The sequence below is a fragment of the Galeopterus variegatus genome, unplaced genomic scaffold (genome assembly GCF_000696425.1).
Source record: "Galeopterus variegatus unplaced genomic scaffold, G_variegatus-3.0.2 Scaffold908, whole genome shotgun sequence".
Taxonomy (NCBI): domain Eukaryota; kingdom Metazoa; phylum Chordata; class Mammalia; order Dermoptera; family Cynocephalidae; genus Galeopterus; species Galeopterus variegatus.
In genome coordinates, this window is record NW_007727019.1 from 147574 (window position 1) to 167791 (window position 20218).

The 20218-nt window shown below is 41.3% G+C and overlaps 1 protein-coding gene across 1 annotated transcript in view; it reads right to left on the bottom strand.

The window, feature by feature from the left end:
* The window catches only part of TANC1 (tetratricopeptide repeat, ankyrin repeat and coiled-coil containing 1), a 146146-nt gene that overhangs the window by 101102 nt on the left and 24826 nt on the right, over positions 1-20218 (bottom strand). The window contains exon 2 of the mRNA XM_008573351.1: positions 19607-19804. Coding sequence (XP_008571573.1) covers positions 19607-19804 — 198 coding nt within the window. The remainder of the gene's footprint in view (positions 1-19606; positions 19805-20218) is intronic.

Below are 20218 nucleotides of genomic sequence, written 5' to 3' on the forward strand. Positions count from 1 at the left end.
CAGCCCACCCCATGTTCCCACGTGTTGTGGTGGGTCTTGCAGACTCCCTGGCTACTTTCCACAGAGGCCTAAACATCACAGGCGTGAGTACAAAAACACCTCAAAACATCCACACAAAGAAGAACAGAACTATTAAAAACAACTCCCCATCTGCCTATGCCAAAGAAAAACAGCTCCAGAAGTCCAAGGTTCTACGTATTCTACTTTTATACCTCAGCTATTAAACAATTTTAAATAACCGGGGGCACAATATGAAGATATAAAAACAGTTAATATGCCAAAAGAAAGAACTATTGAGATTTTTCACCTTCAAGTGTTTACTTTTTGTGTAAATCCAGTCATTTATAAAAGTGAACTCAGAAGGTAGCCTCTCTTTTAAGAACTTAAAATAGTTTTTTCTTTTTTTAATGTACTTCAGCTACTAGAATGGCATTCAGGTCAGGTACCAGTCACAGCACTTGGCTGAAATTGTTCCTAGAATACAGTTCACTGTTCAGCACTTAACCACAAGGTGGCGCTGCTTCAATGCTAATTCCAGCCCTGCTAGGACGTTTCTTCATCAATGTTAACAATGTTTACATCTGTCTGACAGGAGCATCAAGTCCAGAAATGCTTTTTCTTTAATGTTTCAGGTAACCACATATGGTTGGCACTCTATACTGACAATTAAACCACTGAGGCAGCAACTCCCTGCCCCCATGTTAGGCCTGACGTAAGAATAGATTCTGACATACTCGGCCCCTGCCGACTGATCTCAGCCTTACTTAGGGCCAACAAGGCAACAAAGAGGGCCAGAAAGGCGGGGTACAGCTGAATTATATCAAGGTACAATAATGCAAGTTCATCTACTCTTGAATTCATACTGATATAAACAAACAGGGAAGAAAAGACAGATCTCCTGTGCAGAAAAATTCCGAACAACTCATGAAGACACTTCACTCTCAAGGAGGTAGAGCAGACCTCCCCCCGCCACATGCATGCGCATAGTGACCTCCTTCCTTCCGGAGAGGACAGTATACTATCCATACAGCACATGAAAGCAGGGAGGATGGAAAAAGAGTACCTTCACCATGGAGAAACCTGGCAACTACTACCTTGGCCAGATGATCACAGTGAACAGAGATAAGTCATTTTGCCAGAATGTACCATCAACACGATATGATGAGAAGAGCACTTCACCTCTCTGGTTTCTGCCCCCAAAATCCATAACTCCCATCTAATCATGAAAAAACATCAGACAAATTCCAACAGAGGAGCATCCTACAAAATACCAGGCCAGGACTCCCCACAACTGTCAAGGTCATCAAAACAAGGAAAGTCTGAGAAACTGTCATGGCCAAGGAGAGTCTAAGGAGATGTGACAACTAAATGTAATGTGGTATCCTGGATGGGACCTTGGAACAGAAAAAGGACATTAGGTACAAACTAAAGAAATATGAATAAAGTACAGACTTCAGTACGTATCGATATTGGTTCATTAACTGTGACAAACGTATCATTCTAATATTCTATGTTAAAAACGGGAACGAGTATGGGGTATAAGGGAAATCTCTGCACTATTCTTCGCAACTTCTCTATAAATCTAAAACTATTCTAAAATAAAAAGTTTATTAAAAATAAAAGTTCACCCAAGGCTCAAATGGTAACAAAGAGGTGTTTTCACATACAGGAGAACACCTTTACATTCTATGTTGAAGTATTTAAGTTGTGTTCCTGACAGTCCCTTTACACTCATTGTACAGGAAGAAGATAAAGCAGAAAAACACTGCTCACTGAAGGTCATGTGAAGGACAATGGCAGGAATGCAGAGCTTGATGGTTTCTGTGCCACATGTACCCTTTTGACCTAAGACTGCTCTTCTGGGTAGCAACAAAGCAAGTGGAAATGACCTGGGCTTTAGAATAAGACAGATCAAGGTTCAAATACCAGACAGTCATTAACTAGCTGTGCAACCTTCGGGAAAGTTACCTAAACTCTTGGGGCTCTCTGTCAACTGTAAATGAGGTTGATACCTACACCTCAGGGTTAAACATGTTTATAAAGTGTCTAGCATATAGTAAGTACTGACTACATGCTAGGTTTCCATTCCTCTTTTCCTTTCTTGAGGTAAAAGTCAAGTTGGCAAACTACTGCCAGGAGCCAAATTGGACCACTTCTATAAATAGTTACTGGAACACAGCCATGACCATTCATTTATGTACTACCCATGGCTGCTTCATGCTAGAATGGCTGAATACAGTTGCAGCAGAGAATGCATGGCCCTCAAAACCTAAAACTATTTGGCCCTTGACAAAAAGTTTGCCGACTCTGCTCAAATGTCAATTACCCTATTTCCAAAAGCTAACACTTTTCATTCCTTATCGTATTTGACCTTCACAGCTTCTGCCTCAGAAGTCACGTCTTGCAATCCTTCCTCCTCCCTTGAGCCAGTGATCTGAGCTCAGGCCCTGCACGGGCAACTCTCTGGTGCTCTTCACAAACAAGACTCCACGGAACATCCAAAGTTCAAGATCTACAAAGTCAAACCATTCCAAACTGTAGATAATTACACCAGTGCCTACGCCTGTGGTAGGGCAGAAACAGCATTACCTAGATCCTAGGACCAACTGGGGTTTGTATTCCACCTTTCAGAGCCTTAGAGTCCTTACCAAAAACACAGGAATAATGCTCAGTATGGAAATACCATAAAAATTAAATTGGGGAAAAATGTGAAGGCACTAGACACAGCAACATTTTTTTGAATCTGGATCAATCTAGAGAACCAAGCTTCCTAACTGGTATGCAAAGAATGAGTTCAGGGTATTGCCAAGATACGGACCCCCCAGCTCTCTGAACTGTTGGGCAAAGTCTGGGGCAGTGCCCCAAGGGACATTTCACTTATCCCAATTGCTGTACAAAAATTTCCTACATAGGCCATGACATAAAAAGGACTGAGAAGCCCTTGGCCTGGGTCATTGTGCACTTTTCTTTCTTCCCCAATTCTCACATGCAAACAAGTCAATACAACCTACAGATTCTTTTTCCTAAAGCTTTCTCAAATCACCCTCTACCTCACTCCATTCTCCTCTGCCACTTCAGAGATTTAAGCCACTATACTCATTCCAAGAATCCCAAGCAGCCTCACCTCCAAGATGGCCTGTATGAAACAGTTACCATCCTAAAATCCAAATCTACTTATTTCATGCCTCTGCTTAAAAACAATCAAAGCGGTTAGCTCAGTTGGTTAGGGCACGGTACTGATAACACCAAGGTCTAGGGTTCAATCTCTGTACTGGCCAGCTGCCCTCCAAAAAGAAGAGTAAAAAATAAAAATGGTCAAAGGACATCACTTTCAAATGAATAAAATCCTTCCTGGATCCATGGCCTGGTTCCACCTACATTTCCATTCTTGTCTCTACACTACCCAACCCACTATGTAAGCTCCAGCCACTGAGGCCCACTAACTCCAGCCACTGAGGCCCATGTCCTCTGGACTGCATGTGAAGCTGTCTTCTTCAGCCCGACCCCTGGAAGCTCCTGTTTGCCACGTAACTCCCAATTCATCCTTTCAGAGCCCTCCAACATCACCCACAATAGGAACCTTACCAGCTCCTGCAAGGAGCATCTTGCTCTTCTCCGTGAGGTGGTAACACTTTATAGACACCCCAATGTCTTAACCGCTGTCATCTCTCTCACTAAACTGGGAGGTCGCCAAAGATTAGGGCCAAGTATTTATTTACCTTTCTATCCACCTCACCTCTAGCCCAGAGAGCAACACACAGCTGATGCTCAGTAAACTGGTATAAAACAAATGTTTATGGAACCTCATAAAATCACTGAGTGAAAGAAAGATTTAAGTAACTCAGACTGCCTCTGAGGCCATTTGGAAAAATAAAGATCACCACTAAAAAAAGTCACATCTACCAACAGTGTCCTCTTTTGATGAAAGGGATCCTGGAACAGTCGCACCAACTCAGTATCAACAAGTCCAGGAGAGCTGGGGGGAGAGCGCCTGCGAGCACTGCCGCACAAAAAGGAACTTTATTTTTTAAAGGCCAAAGGGCCCACAAACTAAGAATTTCCAGTTTGAAAGGAAGAAACAGGGAAAGTATTCCATGAAAATAATGAAAGGGTGTTGATATGGAAATAAATAAAAATATGACTCTCTTAAGCAATGTGATAGGCAATTTCTTTCTCAACAGGTCTTCATTTTTTCCCTTCTGTTTGTTACACGTGAATCTGCAGCAACAGTGTCAATAAGGCGCAGTGACTGACTCATAGATTTCAGGCTACAGGTAAGATTTTTTTCCAGCCTGAAAAGAATCTGTTATTCCTCAACTGTGTAAGAAAAACACTGCAAGAAAAATAAAGTGTACAATAACACCTAAAATCATGTAAATATGACATCCTCAGAAACTGTTTAATGGGAACTTCCTTGACCTGTCCTGACATCATTTCTTCCTGACACACTCTTTTAGGGTTCAGGTCGCCATCGTTAGGTACTTTCACAGCCCAGCCAAATCTGCTTTCACCTCAAGACAACAGTTGGATGCTGGGTGGTTTCCCTACCTCACCCCCAAAATCTTTGGTATCAGCTCCTCTTATGAATCACTTCTCACACTCCTCCAAAACTTGGTTACTTGTGTTCTTACTGGTTGGTCTTTATCACTTTCAGTAAAAGCCACAATAGGACCAAGAATAAATAAGCATTAAGGCACTCGGTTGGGAACAACGCATACTACAGGACTTGAAAACCAACTAAGTATCTGGCAAGGCCCTTCCTCATACAGATGCTGTGGATGGGTCAGCTCACCTACGAGGCCATGCCCAGAATTTACAAACCCAAATCCAAGTACCAACAATTTGGGTTGAACAGTTCCATCAACATTTACGAACCCAAGTACGAATATTAGCAATTAGATTTTTAAAAGGTCCCTGCATTGAAGCAGTGGTGCCTTCTCTGTCCTCCAGGCCAGAAAAATACACTAAAGTCAAGAGGATGACAAACGGCAGAAGGTGCAATTTACCTGGTCTCAGAAGTTAGGACCGGTTTGATACAACATGGCATCATTTCTCCAGCACGTTCCAGGAGCCTGGCACTTAGGAACATTCCCTCCAATCCTCTCAAAGGCCCAGATGGTAGATCATTTACTGTCCTTTCCAGATGAAGAAACCAAGTATCAGAGAGATTAGTCTAGTAACTTTCAAGGACACAGAGCTACAAAGGACAGGAACTTGGGGTTGAACCAGGTCTGTTTTCCCACAATACTACATAACCTGGGTAGGATTTTTCTGTTTAGGAGGCAGGAAAAAAAAGGAATAGTACACAGAAGTCTACCTAATGCACATAAGATCTGCTTAAACCTTATGACTCGTTTTAAAAAAATAACTGAGAATCTTTTGCATGCCTATATTTAAATTTTTATGTATGTGTATACGCACACACAGAGAAGTGTATATGTATTCATTCAAATCTTCACATATGCACATCCATTCTAATAGAAACTGTAACTGAAAAAAAAATGTTGTAAATTGTTTTGTAAAAGTGCAATATTTTACTAAAGAGCTCTGAGTCCACATCATTTTCTGACTGACACAACAGGAGGTTTTGGCCTATACGCCTCACTTCAAATATTAACACTACACTCAGTGTGTACAACAGACATGTATTTTGTGATTTCCGAAGACGCTCATCTTCCAAGTGTTCCATCCAGAGTCCTTGTGAAACATCAAACTGTCCAAGACAGGAGTGTCTGTAACACTTGCTGCATTCTCAAACCACCCCTCCCTGGTACTACGGTGCAGTTGTAACTGGGGCACAATGACCTCACTTGCGTTCCACTCTACAACAGGGAAGAGGAACCGCAGCCAACCATGGCACAGTCTCACCTGCTGGTCCCTCAGCCAGCCTCGCCGCCCACATGCCCCTCGTGATGGGATTCTGGTGCTCGAGGTACGTGTTTCTGTTGAAGTGCAGTCCTTAGTGTAAGCAATCTACTTTATCTAGTGTTCATCCAAATAAGCAACTATCTGTTTCAATGGCAAAAGAAAAACGGCTGTGCCATCGAGAGACAGTGGTTCTGCATACAGCACTTTTGAGTAATTTCAGGGAAGTTCAAGGGTGACCTGACACAAAGGCTCTGCCTGAAGTGCTGACTTACCACTTATCTGCGTAAGGAGCAGCTTTGTAGCTCTGCTCTCACGCACAGCTGTGAACAACATGTGACTGTCTGCTCAACTTCCCCTGGAGTTTGGTTCTCAGTGCTTGGGGAGCAAACCTGGGCCAGTTTGGAGGTTCGTGAATTATGGTCTCTCACTTAGAGAGCACATGGCGGCTTCACAAGTTACCCAGGCAGGCCACCACCGGGCATCCTATTGTTAAATAAAAATTATAGGAGGCCACTAAGTCCTCACACCAGGAGCCCAAAGACCAGACTAAAGATCAAAATGGAGTCATCCCTGCTAAGTTCCACACACTTACAGCCAATTTCCCAAATTGGCCACTTTATATTCTCAATAGATATAATAATGAAGTTCCCTCTGCTTTAATTCTTACACAAAAGAGATAGCCTGATATTAACTTGTCAGTTATTTTTCTATTGATCTGTCTTCCTGCCCCCACCTTTCAAGGAAAGTAACTTTGAAATGACCAATCTACTTTTTGTTCTTTGTTTCTGCTTTTTTTTCCCAGCCTTTTTTCAGCCTATAAAATCCATCTCTTTTGTTCGACATGTATTCTATCTTATGGAATAACATGTTGCCCAATTCTAGAATCGCCATGAAGGCCATTGAGATCTTTAACTCAATGTGTGTAATTTTGCTCTTTGATACCACCTTTTTGCTTTAAAACTAAGTGACTCTTTTCTGCCAGGAACCATTGCCTTCTTAGAACCGGTGATGGTCAGTGGAAAGGTCTAAGAGTTGGCTTCCTTTACAGGGCAATGTTACATACAAAACATTCTAATCACTTTACACCAATCATGTGCAAACCAAGAGATGAAGAGCCCAAGTGGCTGGTGGTAGAGCTGGAACTGGAACCCACCATGCCCCACAGCTTTCACGTCTTGTTCACAGGAACAAAGCCTTGCAAAGTTGCACATCAAGACGACACGTGCCCACAGAACACACAGATCTGAGAGTGGAATCCCACTGGAGGACATCTGGCTAAGGATGAAGGATTGAGGGGACCAATACTGTGGCGATCCTTTCATGGCCACCAAGTCACATGAAGGAAGCTGAAGATGAGCTCTGAAGAAGTTGCAAAAACCAAGGCCCTACACTTTACAGTCTACATCTCATTTACATTTCACTGATCTTAGTTTGGTATCCTATAACAAAAATACCATAGACTGGGGGCTGGCTGGTTAGCTCAGCTGGTTAGAGCACAGCCTTGTAACACCAAGGTCAAGGGTTCAGATCCCTGTACCAGCCAGCTGGTGGGGGAACCTTAAACTGAATGGCTTAAACGACAGTTATTTCACATAGTTTGGAGGCTGTGAAGTCCAAGACCAAGGCACCAGCAGACCCAGTGCCTGCAGATAGGCCTTCTCACTGTATCCTTACATGGCAAAGAGACAGAGAGAGCTCTAGTCTCTTTCTCTTATTATATAAGGAGACAAGACTTCCCATCATGGGGGCTCTACCCTCATGACCTCATCTAAATCTTATCACCTCCCAAAAGCCCCACCTTCATAATACCATCCCATTGCGGGTGAGGGTTTCAACATATTAATTTGGGAGGGGGGACACAAACATGCACTCCATAATACCCTGTAAGAGAAGCGCCCTTATTACTCCATCTGCCAGATGAGGAAACACCTATGACCTGCCTAAGCACATCAAGCTGGGAAGTGAATCCAGGTCCGACCTGCCCAAGAGTGGGGCAGACAGAGAAAAACGGCATCTGTCAGGACCCTTCACACCTCAGTTAGCTAAAAGCAGAGAGTCTCACAACTTAGGGTGGAGAATTTATTCTCCCAGGCTCTTCAAAAGGTGAGCTCATCAGCTACACTCAGGACCTGTGACCACCAATAAAGAAGACTTTGTTGGTGGTGGAAGTAACAAGATAATCATCTCTCCTTGAAAAGCATTTCCTAAATTCTATTTCTCAGAGCCTTGTACAAAGAAAGGGTTCCATGTGTGACACTGTTAGCTACTCTAGATAAGCCGCTGCTCCATGCAAGGCTTACTGGTTTCAGTGCTCCAGGCCCTCACAATCAAGACTTTCCTGAAGCCTCCAGTCCTCCTTTTGTAAGGCCCTCTAGTTCTTACTGGCCTCTCTCTTCTAGAAATCACCATCCCAGGTTCACCTCGGTTTCCCAGCTCCAGGCTTTGCACATCCTTGCCCCTCTGCCTGGACCACAGTCAGCCAGCCCCAACGACAGACACAGACACACAAGCCCGCACAGTCATTTCACAATAAATTTGCAGATTCAAGCTGAGTCAGTCTTTCCTCCCTAATTATCTTCCATGTCACATTAATGTTCATTAACGTTAGATACAGATACAACAGCCTCCATGGCTTCTGTGACTTCCATGTTTCTCTGTAAATCAGAAATAATCCAAAAGAGATTCCCACCACCCCTGCCCCTGCCCTCATCTATTTTCTTTGAGGTAACTGAGCATGGCACTGGGCTTGTTCCAGCTGCCATCTGACACCACCACAGGGTGCAGCTGACACTGCTGTAAAGTGTGACTGGATAAAACCTCCAGTCATCATTAACTGCAGGCAGCAGGAAACAGGCAGCAAAAATGCCAAACGCCTAAAAAAATGGGAGAAAGACAGGAACATAGCAAAGCAAGGATGAGAGGCTGCTGACAAACCCAGTTTAAACATACTCCCCTTCACTCACTGCCTGATGACAGCAAAGCCTTGAGAGGAAAGCTGGGCTCTCTTTAGTACGGTATGTTCCTAGCTTCACGAATGTAAGGTACTGTCACATTCAAATTGCTTACATGTCCATTAGTATCTTCAACTAATCACATGGATCTGATGAGCACAGAATACTAAAATCCTACTCATTTTAATAGTTACATGTCTATGCACCATTACCAGGATAAAGGAAGTGACTGAATCCTGAAGGAATTATTGAATTTTGTTTTCAAGGCACCTGAGGGGAAATAGATGAGATCCAAACAAAGACCAGACTGCTGTCCCTAAGGAGCTAGCAAAATGTCAGAGCAGAGAAATGCAGGTTATGCAGAGAAAAGAGGAAACGCATTGCTACAGGTGTCTAGAGAAGAAGAGGTTACTTTTTACATAGGGAAAAGGAGAGATATAAAGGATGCAGCAAGAGATGTGAGCCACACCAGGGGTCAAAGCTGAAGGAGAAAGTTTTGTTTGTTTCATTTTTAGCAGTTGGCCAGTAACAGAGACGGAACACTGGACCCTGGTATCATCAACACCATGCTCTATGAAGGAGGAAGCTCTGACCTAGGGCACAGGGAAGAGAATGAGCAAACAGGGATGTGTGACCACAGGGCTGGTTTAGGGCACAGCGATGATTTGGTCAACTGAAGACCACTCAATGAGTCTTTATTTTCAATAAATGATGCTGGGACAACTGGTGTATACAGTAAAAGAATGAATTGGTCCCTACCTCACACCACACACAAAAAGTTGACTCAAAATGAATCACAGACCTAAATGTAAGAGTTAAAACTACAAAACTCTTAGGAGAAAACACAAGCACATGTCTTTGTTTCCTTGGATTAGGCAATAGCTACTCAGACATGACATCAAAAGGACTGAGACAAAAAAGTAATAATAAATAAATTGGACTACATAAAAATCAAAACTGTTTGTGCTTGAAACAATACTATCAAGAAAATGAAAAAGACAATCCACAGAATGGGACAAAATATTTGCAACTCATATATCTGATAAGGAACTTGTATCCTGGAATATAAAAAGAACTCTTACAACTTAATAACACTACAGTGATACCTAGCCAATCCTACCAGTAGCAAGGAAGAAAAAAAAAAAAAAAAAAAAAAAAAAAGGAAAAACTACAATGAGATACCAGATCTTATGCACTAGGACAGCTATTTAAAAAAATAAAAATAAAAAAGATAGTAACAAGTGTCAGCAAGGAGGCAGAGAAACTGAGAATCTTATACTTGGCTAGTGGTAATAATGTAAAATGGTACTGCCACTTTAGAAGATAATTTGGAAGTACCTTAAAAGGTTAAACATAGAATTACCATATGATCCAGCAATCTACTAGGTATATACCCAAGAAAAAAATGAAAACATGTCTATACACATTTGCATACACAAATGTTCATAGCAGCATTATTCACAATAGCTAAAAGTGGAAACAACTCAAATGTCCATCAACTGAAGAACTGATAAACAAAAATGTGATATGTACATATAATAAAATATGGTAATAAAATAAAATGGGGGGAAAAAAACCACAATGAAGTACTGATATATGCTACAACATGGATGAACCTAGAAAACATGTTCCATAAAAGAAGCCAGTCACAAAAGAGCACATACAGTATAATTCTATTTATATGAAATACCCAGAATAGGCAAATCTAAAGAGACAGAAAGTAGATTAATGGTTGATTAGGGCTAGGGGTAGGCAGTGAAGGGTACGGGTAGAGAGGACTGTGGAGTGACTACTAATGGGTATGGTTTTGTTTTTGTTTTTAGGGGAGATTTAAAAAAATGTTCTAAAATTAACACTGTGGCAATGGTTGCACAACTCTGCAAAAATGCTAAAAAACTGAACTGTAAGCTTTAAATGGGTGAATTACATGGTATGAAAATTATACTTCAATTAAACTGTTCCTTAAAAATGCAATGGGATAAATCACAATGGAAAAATACATAAATTTGACAGAGAAAATGGAAAACTTCTGTGAATCATAAAACATTATAACCTAATTAAGTGGAAAATAATGAACCAGGAAAAATTTTATGACTGAGGCTATCAATCATAACATACATGACTGATAGCCTCAAAACTAACAACAACAAAGGTATGATAATTCAGTTAAAAAAACACATATTGCCTCAATAACATAAAGGACAGCTATCACAAAAAATTCCCCAAAGAAAAAAACTACAAATGACCAGTAAGTCATCCTCAATGTTAACCAAAAAATTTTAACACAGTAATCCCACTTTTATAGTCTAAGAAAAATATCAGAGATGCCTTTAAATACAGTTGACCCTTGAGCAACTCAGCGGTTAAGAGGTTCCAACCCTATGCAGTCAAAAACCCTCCTATAACTTTTGATGCACTTTCCCCTGGGTTGAGGAAGCACCAAGTAGCATGCTGGGGGTGGGGGTGGGGGGCGGGTTAAGTAGTAAAGTACTTAACTACTAATAGCCTACTAATAGGTTGGCTACTTAACTGCTTGGTTAGGTATGTAATGCATTCATAACATACCTAACCAAAAATTTTCCATTGTATATAGTGAAAAAAATCCACATATATAAGTAGACCCGTGCTATCCAATCCTGTGTTGAGGGTTTGCTGTATTATTGTTTAAGAATGTTCTTTCACTATTTAGTAGAAATCTGAGGATCTCTTACCTGTCCAATGCTAGGAGAAATGAGCACATGCATTATTTTTGCTTATGTACTATAGAAACAAAGCAGGAAAGACAAAAGTGGTTGTCTTTTGGAGGGTACAAAGGGAATCAAGACACCAATAGTTTGGTGTATCATTATTTTGTACATTTTTATAATGTATTTTCTTCCTCAAATATTATTTCTAAAATTTAGAAAATAAAGATAAACGTATATGTACTTTCACTGAGAAGGAATTGTATGAGATAATTTTCACTGAGAAGGAATTGTATGAGATAATTACATATTCTTCACCAGTGGTTCTCACACGTTGTTATATGTTAGTCACCTGGGAAGCTTTTTAAAAATCCCAATGCTCGGGCTGGCCCGGTGGCGCACTGGAGAGTGCCCCGCTTGGGAGTGCGGCGGCGCTCCCGCCGAGGGTTCGGATCCCATGTGGAGACCGGTTCCCGCTCACTGGCTGAGCGTGGTGCGGGCGCAACACCGAGGGTTGCGATCCCGTTACCGGTCAGTAAAAAAAAGACAAAAAGAAAAAAAAAAAAAATCCCAATGCCCAAGCCATACCTCATATGCATTAAATCAGAATCTCTTAAGGTAGGACCCAAGCATCTGTACTCTCTGAAACTCCTAGAGTGATTCCAGGGTACCACCAAATTATATAGGATGAAACAGCACTCATCAGCAGGGGAATAAATGGACTCGAAGGTCCTTAGGTTCAAATTGGAGCAAATGCATACAGTACACAAAGATTCTATGTGCTACGATGCACGTTTTAAGCAGAACAGAATATTCATGTGTCACATTCACGGCTGGGCATGCAGAAAGGTAAAGCTGTCTACTCCCTAGAGGAGGCTATCCTATAACAAGTTTCTGGGAGGAAAGAAAGGAGGTTCTCCTATTCACCACAGCAGGAGGAACTGTCCTTGCTGAAGGTTAGATTGCTGACTGTGGTCCTAACCACTTACAAGTGAAAGCAGGCACTAGAACTAGCTGGCTCTGCAAGGAGCAGTAGGTCCAAGGAGTGGGTTCCCTGTATTACCCACCACCCCCAGAAGCAGCCTCACAGATGCATGTGTGCACACAGGTATCCCCTGTGCAAGAAGCCAGGACACAAACTCAAGTCATTTATAGCTCACCTGTCAACTATGTACAGGCAGAACAATGCAGACTGGCATAAGAGAACGTGCTGGGGACAGAGCAGGAGTTTCAAGCTCTACCAATGCATGAACGTGGGGCAAATTCCTTAATGACAGAGAGGTTTTTGCTTCCACATCTACAGAGAGACCTGGACTGGATGTGGACTAGAGGCCTTTCCAACATGCCTGTGATCCTCTGTGATCCTCACCATGTAATAAGGACTGCAGTTGTAGCTAAAACTGGAAGCCAGCTGAGTGTTTTTCTGACCATGAACTTGATCTGACTCAGCTGCGATAATTCCCCTGACACAGTACCGTGGAAAGAAAGAAAATGGAAATTGTCTGAGAAGTGCAGACAGAGGGAAGTTCAAAAGAGGGTGGGTACAAAACGACTTCTCTCAGCCTCTTCTTAAAATTCCCAGTAGTCACATCTAGGCCTGACAAAGCATCTAGGAGCACATCCACTTAATTCCCAGAAGATGTTAACTTCAAAAAGAAGACTCTCAAAAAATGCTGGAGGGAAATCAATACAGCCTTTCTGGAAAGCAACTGGGCAATGTGAATCAAGATTCTTTACAAATGCATGCCATGTAGCTCAATAATTCCACTCCTGGGAACCTGCAACCCTTGAGGAGATATCAGAGGTATGTGTAAAAATTACTGGATAAAAATATTTACATCAGGAGCTCTGAAGATGGGTTGCGTAACCATGTGACTATACTCACTATTGAAATGTACACCTGAAAATGGTTAAGATGGTAAATTTTATGTCATGCGTATTTTACCACAATTAAAAAAAAAAATCATACCAGGAATTTCATAGCAAAAACAAAACAAAACATCTTGACCTATGCTACAGTTTTTTAAAAATGAAAAATAATGTAAATATCCAACAATTGAAAACTAGTTTAAAAATCAATGATAGAATACTGAAACAATGAACAATAAATATCAAGTTCTTCAAGCAACCTGGAAATTGCTCATGATATAATAAATAAAAAAAGGCAGAGCATGAAAGGATTACATAGTATGACCTCAGATTTAAAAAAAAAAAAAAAGGGAGGGGAAAAAATATATCAAAATGCTGACAGGAGTTCTTTCTCAATGATGGGATTCCCAAATTTTCCAGAAGAAGTGCTCTTCCGGGGTTGGGGGGGTGGGGTGGGGGCGCCTTGACAGAAACTAACTCATGGTCCAAAAATCAAAGAGACAGTGGACTGCACTCCACAGCCCGTCAGTTTTGAGGTTTTCCCTTAAAGAAACAGACAGCCTGAGGGGTTTGCAAAACTGCCACATCAGCTATGTCAACTGTGAGGCAGAACTGGAAGTTGAACCAGCAGAGGTGGAAATGGCCAGCACTGTCCAGTCTCCCCATGAGCGAGTACAAGAAGTGCAGTGTCACCATTTGCTCTTGCACACCACCCCCAACTTCTAAAAGATGCTTCTCAGTCATGCCTGACCTTTTGTTTCATAATGTGCCCAAAGCGATCCGGGAAAAGGCAGGCAAATGTAAAGTTAATGATATTACTAATAAATAAGCCACAGGAAATGGGCTTTTCTCTTCTCTGGAAGACAAAAGGATACATTACAAATATTGATGAACTTTTAATCCAAAAAGACCTGCAACAGCCAGAAAACTACTTTATTGGATGCTGATCCTTGTTTTCATTACCAGAAGATGTATTTTCCGTTTTGAAAAAACAAAAATTTAGAAACGATACTCCAAAAACAGAACTTCTGACAAGCCAGTGAAAAAACATACATAAATAAATGGAGGAAGGTGGCAGAAGAGTAAATAAAAACAACTCTTATTATAAGAGGAATGTAGGAAACTCGGTCATGTAAAATACAGGGTCACTTTATTGTAAGGTTAATGAACTTATCTCTGGCCCAGAGTTCCCAAGATCCAGGAGCTAATCAACAATTGTATTAATATATGCATTTTCATTAATACAGGCTGTGTCTTTCAGAGTGCCTTATTATTAGGGGTTGATAGTATTTGACCCTTGCTAGAATAGTTCCAGTCCCTGACAGTTTCTTGATTACCGTCAATTAGTGAAGAGTTTCTATCCAAACAAATAAAACACGTTTGAGTTTCTTTTTTTAAAGCACCTTCTTAAACAAGTGAGAGAAAGGGGCCTAATCTTACAAATCAGAATGAAAGTCAAAGTAATTTCAGAGCTAGGTCTGAATGATGATATGGCTCTGGAGCACAGCCCACTGGGCTGGGGAAGAGGAGGGGAGGGGCTCAATACCTTCTGGGCACTGTATTTACTGTATCATTACAAGAGTGCTAACTTTTTTAATAGATGGGTATTTTTAAATCCAGTGCACATTCACTACCATATGTCAATGTCTACTTATTTATTTATTTTTTACAGTCAGGTAGAACATTAGGGCTCTGGATACTTTTCCAACAATATAGTTTATGGTGAAATCTGTATGTGTTAGACACTGGAAAAAATATCGTTTATCACTTGATGTATTCTGAGTTACTGCCATTTTCAAGCAAGCATCTCTACCCTTAACTTTTCAAATTAACACTACCAAGATAATGAAGCCAAAGTACCACTGTGAGACAATAATTTGGTGCACAAATTTGAACAGCACACAACTACTGCTCTGTTAGAGATGTATCTGCTGAGTTTATTTAATTACCATTTGGACCAAACACATCTAACGAGGAGGATATTTTCTTCAATTCATTAAAAGGTTGAATGTTGCAGAACTACTCCTCTCTCCTATTCATAAGGCCTTGCAAAGAATTTAGCAGATATAAATTTCATACCTATGGAGAAAAACTTTAGGACATTTTCTCAGAACCAAAAGAATCTAATTTGGTCCAGACACACACAGAGACATGGCTTCATGAGGGACTTCTCTGCTCACGTGCCTGTAGCCTCCCTGAAACCCTTCTGAGTAGCCACACTTCTCAGTCTTGCCAGGCCGTTCTTTGCTACCTAAAGTCCCACTAAAACAAACACTGAATTTGTTATTAATAATAAAATTATATAATTAAATTTTAAAAAGACAGAAAGAAAGGACATTCACAATAATATGTTGAACTTTCAAAAGGAGAGAACAGAATTGTGGTTACTAGAGGAGGAAAAGGGGGAGCAGAGGGAGTTAGTGAGAAATTGGTTAAGGGTCACAAAGAATGATGACATTTTATAATGATGAATATGCTAATTACCCTGACTTGACCATCACATAATGGACACAGGTATTAATATTCAACTCTGTGACCCACAAATATGCATAATCAATTATGTTTCAATAAAACAATAATAATAAAATTATATTTGAAATGCAATGTTCTAGTCCACTCTCGAAATGGAGTAAAACTGCCACCTGGTTGCCCCCAGACCAACTCCGGCCACCCCTGCCACCGCTGGGGGAGGAGGGCCATGATCCAAAGGAACCAGAGCAGTTGAGAAAACTGTTTATTGGTGGTCTGAGCTTTGAAACTACAGATGATAGTTTAAGAGTTTGAAACTACAGATGATAGTTGCTTTGAAACTACAGATGATAGTTTAAGAGAACATTCAGAGAAATGGGGCACACTCACAGACTGTGCAGTAACGAGACACCCTCAAACCAAGCGTTCCAGAGGCTTTGATTTTGTGACTTATTCTCGTGTTGAAGAGGTGGATGCAGCAAAGTGCTTGACCACACGAGGTTGATGGGCGTGTAGTGGAGCCAAAGAGAGCTGTTTCTAGAGAGGATTCTGTAAAGCCTGGTGCCCATCTAACAGTGAAGAAAATTTTTTTTGGTGGTATGAAAGATACAGAATATAATTTGAGAGACTACTTTGACAAGTTTGGTAAGACTGAAACCACAGAAGTTGTGGAAGACAGGCAGAGTGGAAAAAAAGAGAAGATTTGCTTTTGTAACTTTTTTTTTTAAATAAAGATGACCGGTAAGGGGATCTTAACCCTTGACTTGGTGTTGTCAGCACCACACTCTCCCGAGTAAGATACGGGCCAGCCCTGCTTTTGTAACTTTTGATGATCATGATATAGCTGATAAAGTTGTTGTTCAGAAATACCACACTATTAATGGGCTTAATTGTGAAGTGTAAAAAGCCCTTTCTAAACAAGAGATGCAGTCTGCTGGATCACAAAGAGGTCGTGGAGGTGGAACTGGTGACATTATGGGTCGTGGAGGAAATTTTGAAGGTAGTGGAGGTAATTTTGGCTGTGGTGGAAACTCTGGTGGAAGAGGAGACTGTGGTGGTGGGAGTGGTGGCAGCAGAGGTAGTTATGGAGGAGGTGATGGTGGATATAATGGATTTGGAGGTGGCAACCATGGCAGTAGCCCAGGTTATAGTAGTAGAAGGGGCTATGGTGGTGGTGGACCAGGATATGGAAACCAAGGTGGTCGATATGGTGGCAGTACTGGAGGATATGATGGTTACTATGAAGGAGGACATTTTGGCAGTGGTAACTACGGTGGTGGTAGGAACAATAATGGCTTTGAAAATTATAGTGGACAACAGCAATCAAATTATGGACCCATGAAAGGGGGTAGTTTTGGTGGAAGAAGCTTGGGCAGTCCCTATGGTGATGCTTATAGATCTGGAAGTGGTGGATATGGTAGCGGAAGATTCTAAAAACAGCGGAAAAGGGCTACAGTTCTTAGCAGGAGACAGAGCAAGGAGTTGTCAGGAAAGCTGCAAGTTACTTTGAGACAGTCGTCCCAAATGCATTAGAGGAACTGTAAAAATCTGCCACAGAAGGAACGATGATCCATGGGCAGAAAAGTTACTGCAGCTTCAACAGGAAACCCTTCTTGTTCAGGACTGTCATAGCCACAGTTTGCAAAAAGTGCAGCTATTGATTAATGCAACGTAGTGTCAATTAGATGTACATTCCTGAGGTCTTTTATCTGTTGTAGCTTTGTCTTTTTCTTTTCATTACATTAGGTATATTGCCCTGTAAATTGTGGTAGTGGTACCAGGAATAAAAAATTAAGAAATTAAAAAAAAAAAAAAATGCAATGTTCTCAGGAGTCTTTCAGGTATTCCTGAGACCTAAGGCCCAAGCAACATCAATGCATTTGCAGGAGCACAGACTAGGATGGGAAACTGTCCAAAAGGTCAAATCTCTGCACTTGGCACCACCTTCAACTGAGGTCCCTCAAATATACAGATAGGTATCTACTAAGAGGAAACATCGGGGGTAAGGGGGGTTTCGTGTTGGAGACAGGCCAGAGTGATCAGACATCAACTGATCAATGGGTGGATGAAGAGGAATCTGATCAGATTTAAAGGGGAGAGGTTCTTGCTCAACTGACTTAGCAGGTTTCCTTACTAAAACTGGATTTTCACAAGGAAGTAAAACAGAGATGGGCCTAGGAAAAGGTCCAGGACACTTACTGAAGCTTGGCCAAGCAAAGAAATGTCAATATACACACTAATTCAGGAGAAAAGGACAAATGATGCGACTGATGATAAAGAAAAGATAAAATGGTGTGCATAAGCTTTAGAAAGTACACTCAGAGTAACCCAGCAAGAAAGGCAGGGTGGGAACGACACTTTGAAGGAAGAGAAGAAATCTGACAGAGACAGAGCAGGGTGGGAGGGCGACGAGGGGAGAAAGGACATTCCAGGAATTTCCCCAAATACTGATAAACAGGTCAAATTCCTTGGCACAGGAAATCACTTCATACCAGAAAGGTTTCCAAGTTCCAGCTAATGACTGAATTGTAAACAATGTAGTCCAAAATAAGAAAATTCTAGAACAATGAAAAATTTTGGACACTCACCAGTTCATAGCACCATTTCTAACATTCAAAGCCTTAAGGTTTACACTCAACTTTACCCCCACATAAATTTCAAATATCCACTAAATGATTTAGAAATAATGCATATGTCATCTCAAGTAATATAAATATTTAGGAAATCAGAAAAGCAGATCCCAATTTCACAGCCCCAGGGTACATTTTCGATGAATGCCAAATATGTTTACAAGTAGGGCCGGCCTGGTGGCGCACTGCTACAGTGCGCCGCTTGGGAGTGCGGAGGCGCTCCCACCGAGGGTTCGGATCCCACATACAGACAGGTTCCCGCTCACTGGCTGAGCGAGGTGTGGGCGCAGCGCCGAGGGTTGCGATCCCGTTGCCGGTCCCGACCCGGTACGGGCGCGACACTAAGGGTTGCGATCCGTTGCCGGACACAAAAAAAGACAAAAAGGAAAAAAAAAAATATATGTTTACATGTAATTGAGAAGAATACTTGCACTGACACATGACCAATAAGGCCCCAAATTATCCTGCCTCTTGTAAACAAATACTCAGCAAACCTAAAAGAACATCAAAGAACTTTTGTAATTTCCAGGTATCAGCATTTTGCAAAGGCTTGCCTCCCATCTGAATCATAACCTCTCAAAGTTACATTTGTTTTTTTTTTCAGTAATGTTAAATATAAAAAGTTGATAATGATGAAAGAAACCAAAATGCTTTATATAAGTAATCCATAAGTCCCTTGTCCCCACCCCTTTACAAGCCTGTTTTCACAAAGAATTAAATTTTATAGCTCTTCAAAAGCTGGATGATGTAATCGAGTAAAATACATCATAACACTTTGTTGTGAGATGACACTTGCCTAAATCCATAACCTTAAAATGTAACACATATTATAGTGTTCCTTCATTCATCAGCAAGAAAAAAACAAAACTGATGGTTAACACTGGTACTGATAACAAGATCTTGAATCTTTGTAAAGGTCTAGTCTGGGCAGTCCAAATAGTTTACACAGAAGTTGAACTAAAGGGAGGAGTCTATTAAAACCATACTTTTTTTCTTCTTCCAGAAGTTACTGTAACAAAGAAAAAACATTCTCCTCAAAAGATTTCTTATGGGCACTAGACTTGCTTAATTCAGTACATGTATCACTTATATATTCAAGACAGCTTGTTTGGATACTGTTTTGTTGCTTGCTTACCTGGGGATTTTTTGTTTGATCTTGATTGTACCAAGTGAGACTGTCGAGGCAGCAAGGGTGACGAAGGCAGAGACATGGAGACACCTTTAGCCAAGCTCACTCTATAGGTGTCCTCTGCTACAGGAAGACTGCTCACAGGAGACTCACCCCCATGACCAGGGGGCAGGACTGCAGAGGACTCAGGACCAACATCACCTCCTGTAGTGGAGAGATAATACCTGAGGTTAGACCACCCATCACAAGTTGATATGAATTTAATTCCTAAGAACTACATTCTTAGAATATAATTCCCATATACCAGATCTGTATGTTGAATATTTTTTAATGATTTCCCCGTCACTCTTAAAACTTTTCACCCTGTGAGGAAACTCAAGTGTCAATGAACTCTGCACCTGTACCCCTTTCTGCACCACCCCAACTGGTCTGTGTTCACTCCTAACAATGGGTCCAGAAAGCCACTGATCTGAGATTAGGTCAACATCAAGTATGAATGATCCACAGGAAGCTTTGATTTCAGCGAAGTAAGGGAGGGGCCTTATTGGCCTTATATGGATATCAGAATAACAGATTCGATTGCCAAGAGCCATTCCAGAACTCCGGGGTCTCTGACCA